Source organism: Lampris incognitus, chromosome 14, assembly GCF_029633865.1.
Source record: "Lampris incognitus isolate fLamInc1 chromosome 14, fLamInc1.hap2, whole genome shotgun sequence".
Classification (NCBI taxonomy): domain Eukaryota; kingdom Metazoa; phylum Chordata; class Actinopteri; order Lampriformes; family Lampridae; genus Lampris; species Lampris incognitus.
The window spans coordinates 7,551,255-7,569,716 of NC_079224.1; the positions used below are offsets into that span (position 1 = coordinate 7,551,255).

At 52.3% G+C, this 18,462-nt stretch overlaps 1 protein-coding gene across 1 annotated transcript in view; it reads left to right on the plus strand.

Moving 5' to 3' along the window:
* Nucleotides 1-18,462, plus strand: part of LOC130123906 (tensin-3-like) — a 31,970-nt gene that overhangs the window by 2,769 nt on the left and 10,739 nt on the right. The window contains exons 4-12 of the mRNA XM_056293233.1: nt 604-668; nt 2,226-2,309; nt 4,559-4,671; nt 5,357-5,417; nt 6,003-6,078; nt 6,164-6,293; nt 6,600-6,665; nt 7,134-7,235; nt 16,711-17,910. Of these exons, the coding sequence (XP_056149208.1) occupies nt 604-668; nt 2,226-2,309; nt 4,559-4,671; nt 5,357-5,417; nt 6,003-6,078; nt 6,164-6,293; nt 6,600-6,665; nt 7,134-7,235; nt 16,711-17,910 (1,897 nt within the window). The remainder of the gene's footprint in view (nt 1-603; nt 669-2,225; nt 2,310-4,558; nt 4,672-5,356; nt 5,418-6,002; nt 6,079-6,163; nt 6,294-6,599; nt 6,666-7,133; nt 7,236-16,710; nt 17,911-18,462) is intronic.

The window sequence follows — 18,462 nt, forward strand, 5'->3', positions numbered from 1 at the left end:
TGTCAGAGAGGCAAGTTTTGAGATTTGCTAGGGCACTAGGATCTGCGGGTTTTAGTGGTATGTATAACTGAGTGTCGTTAGTATAAAAATGGTAGAGCACATCATGATTTTGAATGACGTGGCCAAGGGGCAGCATGTATATAGAAAAGAGAAGGGGGCCAAGAACTGAGCCTTGAGGGACACCACAACTCAACTGAGCCACTGAGGAGGTAGAGTTACCCAGAACAACAGAAAAAGTTCTGTTGGTAAGGTAAGAGCGTAATAGGCTCAGAGCCGAACCCTTGATGCCAACCCAAGTCTCGGTAAGTGATGTAAGAGGGTGTTGTGATCGACCGTGTCAAAGGCAGCACTTAAGTCTATTATATTTTACATTACTAAACAGTTCAATGTGATGAACCTCAGCTGGGTTGTTTATGTAATTTTTGCATGTGTAAGCAGATATCATGATGTGGATGGATAATTTGTAAAATTTCACAAGATTTTCTTGATGAGAATATTTTCCCTATCGCCAAGAACTACAATTAAAAGCAGTTTTTTTTATGTCTAGAGGCTGAACAAAGCTACGAATGCTGACTCATTTGCGCTCCTTTCTTCTTTTTATAGGGTGGCAAGGGTCGAATTGGTGTGATCATCTCCTCATTTGTGCATTTCACCGATATATCAGCGGGGTAATGGCAATTATATTTTATATTATCTGACATTGAATGGAAAGGTTTCCCTTGTATTCAACATAGACTGATGGCAACATGAGCAGTTGCCCACTTGACTCTCACGATCTGCTCACTAATTAGCAATGCATGAACTGTGAATTGACCCAGGCCAATTGTAACACATAATTAAAAATACCCAATGTCGCTTATCTTCATCTTAATTGTTAATAATATCGACAATAGTCATTGTTAGTAGTTGTTATTTAAAACTGGCCATTTTGACCTGAACGGGCAAATCAACATCAACAAGAATCCGCAGCATTTTCTGACTGTAACTCATTCTGTAAACCTCCGGCGGTCCTGTTAACCACCACTAAAGACTTTGTCCCTTTTGATTCAGGCTGACAATGAGTCAGGACATGAGTCAAAGCAAAGCTATTACATGGAAATTCAAAGAAAACCACACAATTCAAGTCATGAATCACCCCGTACAGAATTACATGAATCAGCCTACAAAAGTGTTGGTTACAGTAATAGCTTGTGGCTGCAGTGTCACTTGGATTTACATCTATTCATGACATTTTCTCACAAACCGAGTGAAGTTACTTCGGAACAAAAAAAGATGAAGGATGACACTGACATGTAGTCATCGTCGTCCCTATAAATCCAGCCATAGTCGAAGGAATCCTGGTCTTTAAAGTCAGGCATGGTGGTAAACATTTGGCGAGATGGTAGTTTAAGGGTAGTCAGAAGTGTTGTGTTGTGTTGTGTGTGTTGTGTTGTGTTGTGTTGTGTTGTGTGTGTGCTGTGTTGTGTTTTGTTGGACGGATCCTATGTACTGGTCCTATGTAGGTACTGGTCCTATGTACTGGTCCTATATAGGTACTGGTCCTATGTAGGTACTGGCCCTATATAGGTACTGGTCCTATGTAGGTACTGGTCCTATGTACTGGTCCTATGTAGATCCTTCCTGCAAACAGCCAAAAGCCAGTGTGATGCAAACGTAAACCAGCTGAGGTTGGCTGACCTCAGTGCTCCCTGCGGTGTGTGTCCTGCTGGAATATGCAGGAGTAAACGGCAGGGTCACAAGGTCAGGGCAGGTAAGGCGAACGTGGAAGACAGAGTGGATGAAGTACAGGAAGAGAGAGAACGACAGACAAAGGGGATAGATTTACACTGTAATAGAAGGGGGAGCCAAAGAGAGAGACCTCTGGTGAAAAGGCTCCGGTGGCTGTTGGCTTTAGTGCTGTGTGAATAGCAATGCTGTGTACACACTGCAGCCTCTCTCTCTGCTGCTCCCCCCTTCTGTGTTTGCTTACGGTTGGCATTGTCTTCCTCTCTGCTGGAATCCCTTGTCTCTCGGCTTACTTTCCCTCCTGCCCACTGTGTGCATGTGTGCATGTGTGCATGTGTGTGTGTGTGCTTCACGTCAGTGCGTGTCTGTGTTAGCCCTAATGTTATACGTCGGGGGTAATTTCATTCAATTATAGAGGAAGAAGGTGCCTCGTAATCCTGTGATGACTTGAGTCATGATTGTGGAAAAATGCGTAACGTGCTCCTGTGCTTCTTCCAAAGTGCCGATCAGGCGTTGGACCGCTTTGCGATGAGGAAATTCTACGATGACAAGGTCTCGGCTCTGATGACGCCGTCTCAGAAGAGGTAAGACGCCAAGCGTGACGTCGCCCTCCTTCTGCACAGCTCCAGGAGAAAGCACGATAGACACGATGGAGACGCATAGGTGTGCACGTTGACAGGCGCTTCGTTGTCTTCTCTTAACCCCTCACGCCACCTCGCCACAGCAGCTTCTCACGCCCGCCTGAACCGACACAGACAGACCTCGCATGTGTCGGCGCTGTTTATTCTATTCTAACAAGAAAAGGCCAGCTTGTAGACCAGCGGTTGCTGATGATAGGAATGGGAGTGGTATCCATGGCGACCTGCCTGTTGACCCACCCCCCTCGCACATCTCTGAATAACCTTGGCTCTCTCTGAGGGCTTTTCGTGCAGACGTCTGTGGCCCCCAAATACGCAATAAAATGGGTTTGTCCGAGCTATTCTCTTCAAGTTGTCCCTCCTGCCCTGTCCGTAAGAGTGTCAGAGTTATTACTTTTAAATCTCACGTCATAATTGAGATGGGGCTAAGTGTCTGGGATTAGAGGGGTGTTTGGGGCTATGATAGATATTTATGGTTATTTATGGTGTTGTGTGATGAATTGAGTAATTGTCTTTTGATAAGAGTTTGTTTATTGTTAGATGTATTTAATGATATTTAAACAGAGAAAGTATATCGTTGTAGTTGATTGATTGGAGTAAAGTGCAATGGACTGGACCAGGGAATGAAATGCCGGGCCAGGTTTGGGTTATGGGAGTTTTGGTCTGAGGTGAGCAGGGGTCAACACCTGTCTATAGGCCGGGAACTTTGAATGCCAGGATTGAGTGTTATCTTTTGAGTTTAATTGCAGTTTAAAGTTTAGTTAGGAATTGAGATTATATTGGAAGTTTTTTTTTTTTTTTATTCTTTTTGTCCTCTCCTGACCGGCAAAACTTGATACCATAACCAAGACAATAAATCCATCTTGTCATTTTTAATAACACTGCCTCCAGTGTGTCACTGCTCGGCCCGCTTGGCTACAATATCCCTGTATAGGATATATACTACACACCTTTATACAGGAGACATTTATCTGTTATCCGGGTTGTCCTCCAGTGACATCCTAGGAGGTAGTAGTTCAGCTTCCGGAGTGGGAAGATGGCGGCGCAAATTCACGTTTGCGGCGGCCTCGCCCAGTACCGTCTGTGCAGTGTCTTTGCCCACGTGTGCGTCGTTTGTCTTGGTTTGATGGCTGGGAGAGCTGGCGCTGGATCAGCTAGGAGAGCCTGGTCTGCTCTATCCTGTGGGCCCAGGGACCACGGCCCTGCCTGGAGCTGTGCCCGAAGAGGAAGCACCGAGGGCGGTCTGACAGGACGCAGAAGCGGGCTAAGCTAACTGCTAGCCCATGCAGATCGGCAGTTCCGATAACAGAGAGGGCGGTCTGGCGGCGGCCTCGCCTGGCCTTGACTGTGTTTTTAGTGTCGTCGTGTGGAGTGTGGGGAGGTGTGTCAAAGGTGTCTGGCTGGGAGAGCTGGCGTTGGATCGGCTGGGGGGAGGTTGGTCTGCTGCATCCTGTGGTCCCTAGGACCAGGGCCCTGCCTGGAGCTGCGCCCAAAGAGGAAGCACCGAGGGCGGTCTGACAGGATGCAGAAGCGGGGCAGGCTAAGCTAACCGCTAGCCCATGCAGATCGGCAGTTCCGATAACAGAGAGGGCGGTCTGGCGGCGGCCTCGCCTGGCCTTGACTGTGTTTTTAGTGTCGTCGTGTGGAGTGTGGGGAGGTGTGTCGAAGGTGTCTGGCTGTGAGAGCTGGCGTTGGATCGGCTGGGGGAGCTTGGTCTGGTGCGTCCTGTGGTCCCTAGGACCAGGGCCCTGCCTGGAGCTGCGCCCAAAGAGGAAGCACCGAGGGCGGTCTGACAGGACGCGGAAGCGGGGCAGGCTAAGCTAACTGCTAGCCCATGCAGACTGGTAGTTCTGGCAGTCTTCCTGGCCGGCTTTCTTTCTCCTGGACAGTAATTTTTTTTTTTCAGTTTAGAGATATGTGTTAGTTTGGATATGTGTGTTCTTGTAGTTCTTGTAGTCTTGGATGTGTGTTTTTGTCTTTGTGTTGCACTGCTGTGGGCTGGGGGAAGCCATGTTTCGTTTCATTTCATGTGCGCAAGTGCATGAAACGAAATGAGCAAGTGTTTCTGGTTCTGGTTCTGGTTCTGATCTGTTACCCTGCACGGTACAGAGGACCGGCACCATCATGTTCAGCTCTGGGCATTTGAGGGACTTGCTGCTGCTTGCTGCTAATCCCCGTCTCTGCTCTCGTGTCAGGTACGTTTGGATCCTCAACAGCCTTTTGAGCGGGTCGATGAAGATCAACGCCTCGCCCTTGTTCCTGCACTGTGTCGTCCTTCACGGGATACCGAACTTCGACGCCACTGGAGGTGGTTAAACTCACACACCGCTCACCACTATACGAGACACATTCTGCTCCAATTAAAGACAAAGAAAGGGCGCTAGCGCCGCGAGAGTGTAAAGAGACGAGCGGAAACCGCATCAGAGCGCTCGCTATAAAGAAAACATCACTTGATTTGTGTTGTCTTGACTGTAAAGCTCGACAAGCGCTTCATGTCTGTCTCTTTAATGTACACATGGCCGCAGAGCACGAACGCACACCCACGCAGCTGCAGGGAAGAAGCACTTTATTGGCTCCCAGTAAAGCCGTGGGAATCCACACCCACGTTTCCATATAAATGACTTGTTCGCCCTCTTCGCTACACAACAAAACAATGAAAAGCTCTCTTCTCTCACAACAGAAGCTCAGAACCAGTCCGCCTTGCGCCCCGGTCTGGAAAACAACCCGTGCCGTAAAGCAGCGAAGCCATAAGCAGCTGCGCAGGGACGGCGTGTCACACGCGGGAGTGGAGCCGGTCAAGGCCGCGGCACTCTTCCAGCACAGCGTTTCGGAGAAATAAAGTCACCCAAGTTATTCGCGTAATCTCATATTTCGCACAACATCGTTTCCCCCCCCCCACACAAAAGGCGAAGGACAGATTTGCAGGGAGCTGAACTTTCGGTGAACCTCGGTGATGTAAGGAAAGTAAGTCTGGGAATGTGTCTCTCTTGCAGTGTGTCGTCCCTACCTCAAGGTGTACCAGGGGATGCAGGCCGTGTACTCTTCAGGGGTCTAGTAAGTAGGTTACACACCGACCGAACAAGAAACCGTGGTTCACATTAAACGATTTTGGTATTCACAAGAGGGTGGTGCAGTGGTTAGCGCGGTCGCCTCCCAGCAAGGAGGTCCTGGGTTCGAGCCCCGGGGTAGTCCAGCCTTGGGGGTCGTCCCGGTGCGTCCTCTGCGTGGAGTTTGTATGTTGTCTGCGTGGGTTTCCTCCGGGGGCTCTGGTTTCCTCCCAAAGACATGCAGATCAGGTGAATCGGCTGTACCAAATTGTCCCTAGGTGTGAATGTGTGTGTGTGTGGGCCCTGCGATGGCCCGGCGGCCTGTCCGGGGTGTCTCCCCGCCTGCTGCCCCATGACTTCTGGGATAGGCTCCAGCATCCCCCGCGACCCTGAGAGCAGGATAAGCGGTTTGGATAAGCAGTTTTCCATTGATCCTAGCTTGATGCAAACCGTCTTTCTGAGCGGTCGCACTCTGGAGATGTCTGACTGGCCGCAGCAATGGACGGTCACCACCTCCTTATCCAAACTCCCTGATATAGTCAGTGCTCCGGTGGACCGTGACGGGTTATCTTCTGCTTTCTTTCCATCTCAGCCACATCGGTCCGGGCCACAGAGACCGAATATGCATCAGCCTGGAGCCGGCCCAGCTGCTAAAAGGGGACATCATGGTAGGAAAAGTCGCCGCCGCCTTGTTCAGACTTCCCGAGGTAAGCGCTGGTTGAAATGCTCACGTCAGGTAACGTGTCTGCCCAGGTGAAGTGCTATCACAAGAGCGAAATCACGTCGGAACGTGAGGTGGTTTTCCGGCTGCAGTTCCACACGGGAGCAGTGCAGGGCTACAACCTGACGTTTGAGAAGGAGGACATGGAGACCGCCAACAAAGGTAGGCCCTGGAAAAACCCTGACGGCAGGTCTCGACATGCCACCAGTTTACAGCCGCCGCGCCACTCGCGGTGCTCTCCGCACGCCGTCAGGGGGGCTCGGTCTGCAGACTTGGCAGCTTGAGACCAGTAGTCTCTTCTTCTTTTTTTTTGTTTGGTTTTCTTCTTCTTCTTCTTCTTCTTCTTCTTCTTTAACGTGCTACGTGTCGTGGTTTACGGGGAGAATCCCGGTCACAGACAGCACCATTCATCTTTCTGTTCCCGAGTGGGCCACGCTCACGGCATTCCTGTGTGTGTTGACATTCCAGATCCCAGATTTCCGGATTACGGGAAAGTGGAGTTAGTGTTCTCAAAGGGCCCCGAGAAGATCCCAGGTATTTTCCTAACGACTCACAACGCTGAAAAAAGTTGCTTTTCCAAGTGTGTGTGTGTGTGGGGGGGGGGGGGGGGTGTGTGTGTGAATGGCCAGACAGAGTGCTTTCTCTATCGGCTCTTCTTCCTTCATACCGTCCTCTGCCCCGTTCCTCATCCCCCCGCCCCCGTCCCCCCCCCCTGCCCCCCCGCCCCCTGCCGAGAGGAGGATGTGGAATGCTGCGGAGGGGAAATGTGCTGTGAAGTGTGTGCTGACGGAGAGGTAAAGAGGCACAGCGTGTGCTGCCCCGCTGCAGTGCCCCGTAGAGGGGGAGCTTGTGTGTTTGTGTGTGTGTGTGTGTGTGTGTGTGTGTGTGTGTGTGTAAAAATGCATGTGTGTGTTTGTGTGTCTATTCGTGCACTCGTAGCGGCATAATGAAAGTCTGTCCTGCATCACACGTTACTGATGGCGCTGTTTTTTCGGAACGCAGGCGCAGACAGGTGGCAGAATAGCGCGGATGTGATTGTGGACTACAACACAGCCGACCCTCTGACCCGCTGGGACTCCTATCACAACGTGTTTGACGGGGAAGGTACGGCCCTTACTCTGCGCCGCTTACCGTGTGTGCCTCGCCGCAAGTGTGCCCCGTGACACGAACCCTGTCTCGAGTCTGTCTTCTGTCTCATGAGTTCGCGATGGAGGAAGAGCCTCGGGGCGCTGTTACTGCTTCCTGTACCGTCTGTCTGTCTGTTTCTTGCTGTCTCTTTGTCTGTCTGTCTGTCTGTCTGTCTGTCTGTCTGTCCCTCTCACACACACACACACAGGCACACATACTTTATCTCTTTCCTCCTCTCGTGACCTTTTGCAGCACATTTAACACTGTAACATGCTTTGTACGTTGGCTTATGGGAGGTGGGAGGTGGCGCAGTGGTTAGCGCGGTCGCCTCACAGCGAGAAGGTCCCGGGTTCGAGCCCCGGGGTAGTCCAACCTTGGGGGTCGTCCTCTGTGTGGAGTTTGCATGTTCTCCCACAGTCCAAAGACACGTAGGTCAGGTGACTCGGCCCTACTAAATTGTCCCTAGGTTGTGTGTGTGTGTGTGTGTGATGGCCTGGCGGCGTGTCCAGGGTGTCTCCCCGCCTGCCACCCAGAGACTGCTGGGATGGGCTCCAGCATCGCCGTGACCCCAGTTGGGATAAGTGGCTTGGATAATGGATGGATGGCTTATGGGAGTTGGGGGGGTGTGTGCTGCTGGGTTCGCTAGCATGCACACACACAGTCCTCAGCAGCCTGCTGTGTGCGGGACCGTTGGCCAAAGGCCATCCTGAAAGGGAGGTATGACAGGGCAGCTTCTATTCAAACAAGCCCTTTGTTATGAAGAGAAGAGGAAAGGGCAGATATCTTCTAACACACAGAGAGCAGATAACATTCAGCAGGGCCTCAGAAGCCTTCAGAGAAAGTGTTTGTGTTGCCATGTGATGGCGGACTATTGGATTTCGGTCTCCTGTGTTTGGTAAGGGAGAGAGCTGTTGTGTATATATGGAGTAACGGGGTCAGGCAGAGAGCACATGGCTCTCTACACTTCTGTTTGGTTGTTGCATTAAATGAATGGGGATGCTTCTACCAACACACACACACACACACACACACACACACACACTTAGTCGGCCTGTCAGGGCGTCCCGTCCTGGCTGTGGTTGCCGCTTTCCAAAATCTCTCCACTCGACCACGGAATTCACAACAACCTCCGAGAATAGCGCGATGTGGTGGCGGCATTAAAAACATGGATCCACCCATTCCCAGTATTCACCCAGGGCTTTTATAAACTCGCTGCGACTAGCTTATCACGAAAACGAGTTCGTTGCGATGGGTTTTTTTTTTTTTAATTTTGAATTACCCCCCCCACACACACACACACACACACACACACACACGTCACCGAAGAGTTTTTTATGCACATCTTTGAGCTGTAGTCATAAAAAGGGGGGATGCTCCTGGAGTTAGAACTTCATCAGAGAAAGAAACCCGCAACAAAACAACAAGAGAATCGTTCTTTTCCCTTTAAATTCAGGCTTTCATGTGGGATGTTTGCGGCCTTGTTTTCTCATGTAAACACTAGATTTGAGAATGAAGACTGGGAGCTCTGCTGGAATTCTGCATCTACTTACCAGTATCTACTGACCAGTATGGACTTACCAGTATCTACTGACCAGTATTTACTTACCAGTATCTATGGACCAGTATGGACTTACCAGTATCTACTGACCAGTGTGTACTTACCAGTATGGACTTACCAGTAGCTACTGACCAGTATGGAATTACCAGTATGGACTTACCAGTATCTACTGACCAGTATCTACTTACCAGTATCTACTGACCAGTGTGGACTTACCAGTATTTACTGACCAGTGTGTACTTACCAGTATCTACTGACCCGTGTGTACTTACCAGTATCTACTGACCAGTATGGACTTACCAGTATCTACTGACCAGTGTGTACTTACCAGTATCTACTGACCAGTATGGACTTACCAGTATCTACTGACCAGTGTGTACTTACCAGTATCTACTGACCAGTATGGACTTACCAGTAGCTACTGACCAGTGTGTACTTACCAGTGTCTACTGACCAGTATTTACTTACCATTATCTACTGACCAGTATGGACTTACCAGTATCTACTGACCAGTATGGACTTACCAGTATCTACTGACCAGTATGGACTTACCAGTAGCTACTTACCAGTATGTACTTACTTACAAGTATGTACTTACCAGTATGCACTGACCAGTATGTACTTACCAGTAGCTACTTACCAATATATACTTACTTACAAGTATGTACTTACCAGTATGCACTGACCAGTATGTACTTACCAGTATCTACTGACCAGTGTGGACTTACCAGTATTTACTGACCAGTGTGTACTTACCAGTATCTACTGACCCGTGTGTACTTACCAGTATCTACTGACCAGTATGGACTTACCAGTATCTACTGACCAGTGTGTACTTACCAGTATCTACTGACCAGTATGGACTTACCAGTATCTACTGACCAGTGTGTACTTACCAGTATCTACTGACCAGTATGGACTTACCAGTAGCTACTGACCAGTGTGTACTTACCAGTGTCTACTGACCAGTATTTACTTACCATTATCTACTGACCAGTATGGACTTACCAGTATCTACTGACCAGTATGGACTTACCAGTATCTACTGACCAGTATGGACTTACCAGTAGCTACTTACCAGTATGTACTTACTTACAAGTATGTACTTACCAGTATGCACTGACCAGTATGTACTTACCAGTAGCTACTTACCAATATATACTTACTTACAAGTATGTACTTACCAGTATGCACTGACCAGTATGTACTTACTTACCAGTATGTACTTACTTACCAGTATGTACTTACCAGTATGTACTTACTTACCAGTATGTACTTACTTACCAGTATGTACTTACCAGTATGTACTTACTTACCAGTATATACTTACTTACCAGTATGTACTTTTACCAGTATGTACTTACAAGTATGTACTTACCAGTATGTACTTACTTACCAGTATGTACTTACTTACAAGTATGTACTTACCAGTATGTACTTACTAACCAATATGTACTTACTTACCAGTATGTACGTACTTACCAGTATATACTTACTTACCAGTATGTACTTACCAGTATGTACTTACTAACCAATATGTACTTACTTACCAGTATGTACGTACTTACCAGTATATACTTACTTACCAGTATGTACTTACCAGTATATACTTACTTACAAGTATGTACTTACCAGTATGTACTTACTAACCAATATGTACTTACTTACCAGTATGTACGTACTTACCAGTATGTACTTACCAGTATGTACTTTTACCAGTATGTACTTAGCAGTGTGTCCTCTGGGGAGCCGTCCGTCAGGGTTGAGGCGGAAGGAGGAGGGGATCTAAAAACAGCTTCCTTCCTTCCTGCTTGTGTGCGGCTGGGAACAGAAAACCTCATTTTCTTCAGTGGCGGCTCTGCAAATCCCCAAGCCAACCGTGTGTTTATCCCCAAGTGTGAATTAAAGGTTGCATTTAGATTGGCTCTTGGGAAAGGCTGTGTTTTTTTTTTTTTTTTGTACTGTTGAAACCCGTTCATTCCCCCTCCTGTGTTTTGATCAGTGGCTCTGTGCTTATTAATGATTATTGATCATTATTGATCGGCGGCTTACTGCCTATTGATGAACCTGGCTGAGTGGTTCGTGATGTAAAAACACAGACTTGCATTGTTAAGTCAGTTTTATTGGTATAGCCCAATATCACAAATTTGCCTCAGTGGTTGATTGATTGATTGATCAGTTGATTGACTGGTTGATGGTCGAGGTCTCGCAGGGCGTGTCTGGGTTATTTTACAGTTTCTTCGTGAGATGTTTGCAGCATAAGATGAATATTAGTAGCTACTGACTGAAACAAAGTTGACAACTTGTTTCACATTTCTTTGTTGGCTGTTGTCAAACCCCGGGTTTGCTCCCCGGCTGCCCCCAGAATTCGCTGCCTTGGTGTCCGAAGTGGGATGGTGAGACCGTGAGGCCATCGGAAGCGCGTGCGCCCAGAGGCGTGAGGGAGCTGGTACGCTGAAGCACGGGGGGAGGGGGTGACTAGACTCATTAGCCCGTTGGCTAATGGGTCGGACCCTTTAGTTGACTGGTTAATGTAGTCGCCCATGGTGACCTGGGTTCGTGTTCCGGCTGCAGCGGCACTTCCAGGCTGCCCCACTACACGTTATTATTATTCTTATTATTGACTCAGTGTGCTGTTTGTGTGCGTCTCTTCTGCTTGAGTGGGTCTGGGGGGGGGGGGGCTCGGTTTGTTGTTGTTGTTGCCATTGCTGAACGGAGGCCAGGTTCCAAGTGGCATTACACCATCGAGCCTTTTCACTCTTGCTCATTGACAGTTCATTCAGAAGCTCGCTGTGCACAGGGAGCAGCTCGCCGTGCCTCCGGTGAGTCACAGCGCAGCCATGTCAAACACACCCGCCCGATGGCGGAGGAATGCCTCGCCACGGAAGGCCTCGCCACGGAAGGGCACGTGGAAGGCAGGGCAGAGCGGTGGGGGAGGTGGCGATTGCCGTTGCGCTCGTGACTCACGGGTCTTATAAGAGGAGCTGAGAAACAGGAAGGAGTAAGGCGCGTGGGGCAGGACGGGTGGGGTAACTGCGCGAGCCGGGCATCGCCAAACGCTCCGCGTCGATGAGGGGGCGTTGCAGAAGCTCCTCCCACCGCCGACGGGAAGACCGCAGAAGCCGGTCGTTTGGCAAATTGTAGGCTGTAAATGGGAGTTTTCTGGGGTATGAAAGAGGCGATTGAGTTCACTGGGGAGTCAAACAGAGCGGCGTTGTCCCTCTTGGGTTTCGCCGGGCCGAGTTCAAGGTCGGGTTCGCTGGACCGAGGCACGGTTGCTCGGGGGGGGGTGGAAAGTCTACCTGCCCACGCGCCGGTGAGGGGTGTTTCCGGACTTTTGAGTCCGCGAGCCGTTTCGCCAAGTGTCGGAATAACCATGTGTAGCGCCGTTAATAGATATCGCAAAGCCCTCGGTTCGGTGGCGTTGTGTATGGGGGCCGCTCGAGGTCGTGAGCGGACTCAGCAGGTCCTGCTCCGGGCTTCGGGGATATCTTCCCTGCTCAGCGCTCTCGCTCTGGATGCACGACACGTGTCCCCCCGTGCTCCTTTTCAGCAGCCCTTTATTGTTTCCAGGTGGGGCGTTGTTCACTGTGCAAACCCCCGTCTGCGATGAGGCCGGATGACTGTGCACGAGCCCGGGCGTAGCGACCCTACAGACAATGTGAACGCCTGCCTTTGCGGGCCGCCTTTCCCCGGACTGCCGGGTCTGGCGTAGCACTGGCCAACAGGCCGCCGGTCCTCATTTTACTGCTTATAACGGTAAAGTTGACGCACAGTGTGGTTATGGAAGGCTGACAACCACGTTGCACCACTGCAGTCACTTGCTCCCAGAACTGGACGGGAGGGCGTCCGGGTGGCGTGGCGGTCTAGTCCGTTGCCTACCCACATGAGGATCACTGGATCGAATCCCCTTGTACCTCCGGCTCGGTCAGGCGTCACTACAGACACAATTGGCCGTGTCTGCGGGTGGGAAACTGGGGGAACTGGGGGGCATAGCGTGATCCTCTGACGCGCTACGTCCCCCTGGCGAAACCCCTCACTGTCAGGTGACAAGAAGCGGCTGGCGACTCCACGTGTATGGGAGGAGGCATGTGGTAGTCTGCAGCCCTCCCGGGATCGGCAGAGGGGGTGGAGCAGCGACTGGGACGGCTCAGGAAGAGTGGGGTAATTGGCCGGCTACAGTTGGGGGGGAAAGTCCCAACCCCCCAAAATAAAACAACTGCACTAGTTGTCTGCCTTTTTTGGGGTCTTGGAGCAGCCCAGATGTTGTGGCCCGCTCAAAAATTCCTGTCTTTTGTTGCCAAACGTTAGCAAAACAACTCCGCCTATCGTCGTAGTACATCTAGTACTGTTGTTGCAAGGCACCGGAGCGTCGGTTTCACCTCTTAACAAACATGGTCTCTGCCAGCAGGCCCGTCAAGGTGGCCTACATAGTGTTCTCGACCATAATTCACTCCCTCAGCATTGCCATGCGGCCCCCTGATCCCAAACGTCGGCGGTGCCGGTACCAGACGGTGCCGGGTCATGTTAAAGTCGGCCTGAGTGTGTGCAGATTGTTACACTACCTGCTGGGTTTCTGGTAGGCTGGTTGATTGACGCACAAATACACCAAGGTTGCTATCTGCCCTGCGGATGATTAAAATCCCCTGTTTTGATTTTTTGCCACCAGCAGCCAATGAAAGAATGTCTATGAGACCCCGAACGGTGTTCTGGCTCATTATGTGTCGGTTACGTGAGCTCGGCCGTGATGTGTCGCCGGATAGATGGATGGGTGGATGGGTGGGTGGATGTAAAGACTGGGATCAATGTTTTCAAAATCGTTCACAGGTCACATTCTTCCATGATTTGTTATAATTCCGGCCGATTTTTAAAAAAAATCCCCCCTTTTCTTCCTCCCCAATTGCACCTGGCCAACTACCCCACTCTTCTGAGCCACCCCGCCGATCCAGGGAGGGCTGCAGACTACCTGGTGCCTCCTCCCATACATGTGGAGTCGCCAGCCGCTTCTTGTCACCTGACAGTGAGGCGTTTCACCAGGGGGGGCGTAGCGCGTGGAAGGATCACGCTATCCCCCTCCCCCCAGTTCCCCCCCCCCCCACCGAAAAGGTGCCCAACTGACCAGAGGAGGCGCTAGTGCAGGGACCAGGACACATACCCACATCCAGCACCCCAGCCAAGCTGGAGGCAACACGGGGACTCGAACCGGCGATCCCCGTGTTGGCGGGCGACGGAATAGACCGCCGCGCCACCCGGACGCCCTTCCCGCCAGTTTATTACTTTATCACCCTCTTTCTGGAGCCCCGGAGCGGACGAGCGTGCGGAACATGTCCACACTTAGGCCTTTTTTATGGTCACCGTTGCCATGGCGGCGTCTCACTAAATATATTAGGCGTCGCAGGAAAAAATAATTTGTTTTCTTGAGCGAAGAAGCGCATGCGGATCTGCCCCGGTGGAAAACGTGGCGGGCTGGTGAATTCGCAGGCCGCGGTCCCGCCCAGCGGCACGGCACCGCCCCAGTTCCACCCCGCTCGCTTGACCCGTCCCGGGTTTCCCGGCGGCGCCGGCCTCGTCCCGATACACGAACGCAGTCGAAACAACGGTTGCGCCCCGCAACTGAGGGCAGGGCGCGTCTGTTTCATCACGGGCAGAAGTGAGAGACAAAGAACAAAACGCCACATAACGACCCTCGTAAACGTGGCCCCAGAGCGGCGAGCAGACGGCGGGCGGGCGCGCTCTAATTAAAAAGCCTCTTTTTACAGTGTGAAAGAAGTCTGGAGTTTAAGGAATGTTGTTTTCTTCCTCCTGTTCCTCCTCTGATCTCTCCCCCCCTCCTCCACCCTCCCCCCCCCCGCCCCCGCCCGGCCTCGCTCTCTTTCCCTCCTTTTTTTTTTTTTGCTCTCCCTGCTGGGGTTGTCCCTTGAGGTCAGATTACAGTTTACTCCAGAGCCTGCCCCCCCCCCCTGACTTGAAGCCCCGCCCCTCTTGTTTACATTCCTACACCCATATTTGGAAAAATCAACCCCCCCCCTCCCCCCCCCCCCACACACACACACACAGAGTCCAAGCGCTCTCACCTTCCCAGTTTTGGGAGAGCGGGGAAGCGGGGCCCAACTCGTTCTGGAAACCCTTGGCTTCATCTGACCCTGAGCGGCTAAAAAAGTCCCTCGCCTCTTCTGTGCCTGCACGTCCCTCCTCCTCCTCCTCCTCCTCCTCCTCCTCCTCCTCCTCTTCCACAACCTTTACCTTGCTGGAGACTGCGGTGGGCTCTGTGCACTTACCTGGCAGTGAAGGCAAAGGTAAGGAGCCGACTGGCGCGCGTTTGTTGTCTTCGGGGAGACGGGCGGGGGGGGGGCCGCGAAGGGGAGCAAGAGTGAGTGAGGGGGAGGGGAGAGTAAAGGAGAAAAGCAGGAGGATGACATGATATGAGTGCGAGAGAGAGAGAGAGAGAGAAAGGGGAGGGAGAGGGCTAGAGAAGCGGGGAGACCTCCGTCTCCAGGAGTGTTAGGAGTCCTGCCGGTGGTACCGTGGAAGGGATCCGCTGGACCTCCCCCAGGCGGCTTGACCCGTGAGGAGGCCAGGCGCCTGAGGCCTCGGCCGGAGCTGGACGTGAGCGCCACCACCAGCCGGCCGCGTGTTGTTCAGAGGGGGGGGGGGGGGTTTATCGTGCGTGTCTGGTATCCGGGTCCTCCGGTCACGCTTCGGCTGGAAGGCGAGTCCTTAACGGCGGGCTCGGACCGAGGGCGAGGCGCAGGTGGGAGTCGCGTCCCTGCTCCCTCGGGTGGAGGTATGCGGCGAGTGACACCCGAAACGGCAGCGCCTCTTCGCCCCGGAGCGGCTGCGGATACGCTGCGGGAGTCGGTTGTCGGAGCCCCTCTCACCTGACGTAAGCCCGGCAAAACCAGAACTCGGTTTTCTCTCGAGTCGTTTTCTTGTTTTGTTTTTGGGGGGGGGGGGGTTTTGGGGGGTCCTTGAGGCGGTGATGGATTTTCCCCCGCTTGTAAATCACCGACCTCCGCGTCTTTTATTTTACTTCAGAGGATTAAGGCATTGGTTTGGACGTATGCCGGGGGTTAGTGGGTGGGTGGGGGGGGGTCTGAGAGAGTAGGGGAGGGGGCTTAAATCACAGCAGGTTGAGGAATGCGAAGGGTCCGATTCTGTAAACCCGGAGCCCCCCCCCCCCCCAGGGTCGGCTCTCGGCACCGCTTACATAAGCGGAGCGTGAGGAACCACCTTTGTCTCCTGCACATATGTTACATATACGACCTCCGTGCCAGGAGGCTCGCAGGCCGTTAGGGCAAGAGGGCTGGAATGTTTTGGGCTTGGGTTGGAATACTGATAGGAATGTTTGGGCAGTTTAAGGAAAAAAAAATTTTTTTTTTTCTTGCACTTTGCACATTTATAAACTAACTCAAGTGTTGCAGAATGAGCAGGGGGAAAAAAAACCCGTCAGGAGACGACTCGATGGCGGGCGGGAGACCGGGAAGACTGTCTGTCTGTCTGAGTCAGGAAGGTGCAGACAGGCGGGAGCAGCAGCCAGTTACTTCGCTGGCTGTGGAAAAGAGGAAACGGCTCGTTCTTGGCCGTCTCTGTAAATGTCGTCCGTCCCCTAACCCTCCCTCCTCCCGTCTCGCGTCGTTTCTAACCTGAAAGGTCCGTCGTTTATCTGTCCGCCCAAGTGTGAGTCTGCGTCTTGTGTGTTCAGACAGGTCGGTCCGTGTTCGAGTCTGTGTGACGGAGTCGTGTGTAGGTTCGATGTTTATGCATGTAGACTTTCGTTGTCTGTTCCCCCACTGTTAGTCTGTGTTAGTCTGTGTGTGTGTCCGTGTGTGGTATTTGTGTATGTGTGCCCATACCGGCTGACTGTATGAAGCGCTACGTTTGTTCTCGTTGCAGTGCCACGTTCTCAGGGCCTAACCCAGGACAAAGGCGTCGCGGCCAACAAGAGAAGCCCCGGCGGAGGAACGGCTACGCTGGGCCGAGAGGCCCACACCACCTCCGCCACCTCCAGCCCCGACCACAGTGACCACGCCCTCTCCGCCAGCAGCGACAGCGGCCTCTCTAGCACTTCTCTGTGGGCGGATAAACCCGCTCCCATCACTACCGCCGCCGCCACCACCACAAGGCCCAGCCAGGGACCCAGCCGGCAAGAGAAGGCCGATCTAAAGCGCCTCCTGAGCGGCTTTGGTCTCGAGGACTCCTCCCTGGAGGAGATGGGGGATCAAGGTCTCAGGGTGAGCGTCCAGCGGCTATCGCCTGCCCGGGGCCACATGAACGGAGACCCCCGTCCCAGAGAAAGAGAAACGGACATCTTGGATGATGAGGTCATGACGGGTCATGACCTGCACAGCGTGGACAGCCTGGGGACCTTGTCGTCCTCCTGCCACAAGAGCAGCCAGAATTCCCTGCTGTCGGATGGCTTTGGTAGTCCCGGGGGAGAGGAGCAGCAGCAGCCCCAAAGCCAGCATCACCTCCACCACCCTGCACCGCCTACTATCGAGGAGTATGAGAGAGCCTATAATGAGGCTAGGAGGGGCTGTCTAGGAGCCCGGAGCAACTCTGTGGCCTCCTGTGCCCCCAGCAGTTCTTCCATGGCTAAACAACAGGTATACAGACAGGGAAGCTATTCCACACACTCCTGGGTTCGCCAGCAGCAGATGGTGGCCGCCCAGCAGTTTGCCTACATGCCAGAGGACACCGGCGACATGGAAAGGTACCCAGGGAACAAGCCGGGGAGCAGCCCGCCCAAACCGGGCCTTCCTAGCGAACCGCCGGGTCCCATGACTCGGGACACGACTGAACCCGTGAGAGGAGCAGCGGCTCACAACGAGCAGACGACGGCAACCAAAAGCAACAGCGTCAAAACAGATGAGGAGTTCAAATCTCTGACAGTGGACATAGACAACTCTATTGACCAGCTCAACCAGCTGATCATGGACCTGGACCCCACATTTGTGCCGGTTTCAAAGCGCTCCGGCTCTGTGAAAAGGAACAACGGGGCACTTGTGAATGGATCAGCCACCAAATGCTCCAACGGCGTCAATCACAGACTCAACGATGGCAACGTGGCCCCCCTGCAAATCACACAGCAGACAGGTAAGATAGACAGTCTGGTCCGGCCGTGGCGGGTGTGGTGGTGGTGGTGTTGGTGTTGGTGTGATGTGGTTTGGAGGTGCAGTGTGTGCATTTGTGCGATGCAATGACCTTTCCCTGCAGTGATGATGAGGCTGCAGAACTAGTCCAGACATCTGCAGAGGTGGTGTGGAGACCAGGCAGGTGGATGTGCCTTATCAGTAGTTGAACTTCAGCGTGGGTTCATTACTCTACCTACTGAATTACCCTCAGGCCTGAGCCAGAGGGGGGGAAAAAGAGAATTTCAGCCATGGGTGGGATTAGTAAGTCACAAAATTTATCAAAAGTGTTTACCAAAACTGCCCCCGCCCCCCGACTCGTCTCTGGTTTCCGCTCGAGTTAACTTCACAAAGCGCACCTTTGCCCCCTCTCCCACCTGGCAAGCGCTGGTGGGGTTGCAAGAGCAGCGCGGCTGCCAAGTTCTCGAATGTTTGCTGCGTGTATGTGAAGTAGAAGAGCGCCGTCGAGACTTGTCTGTGTACAGCTATCTGACTAGGGGATCAGCGCGGTGCATGA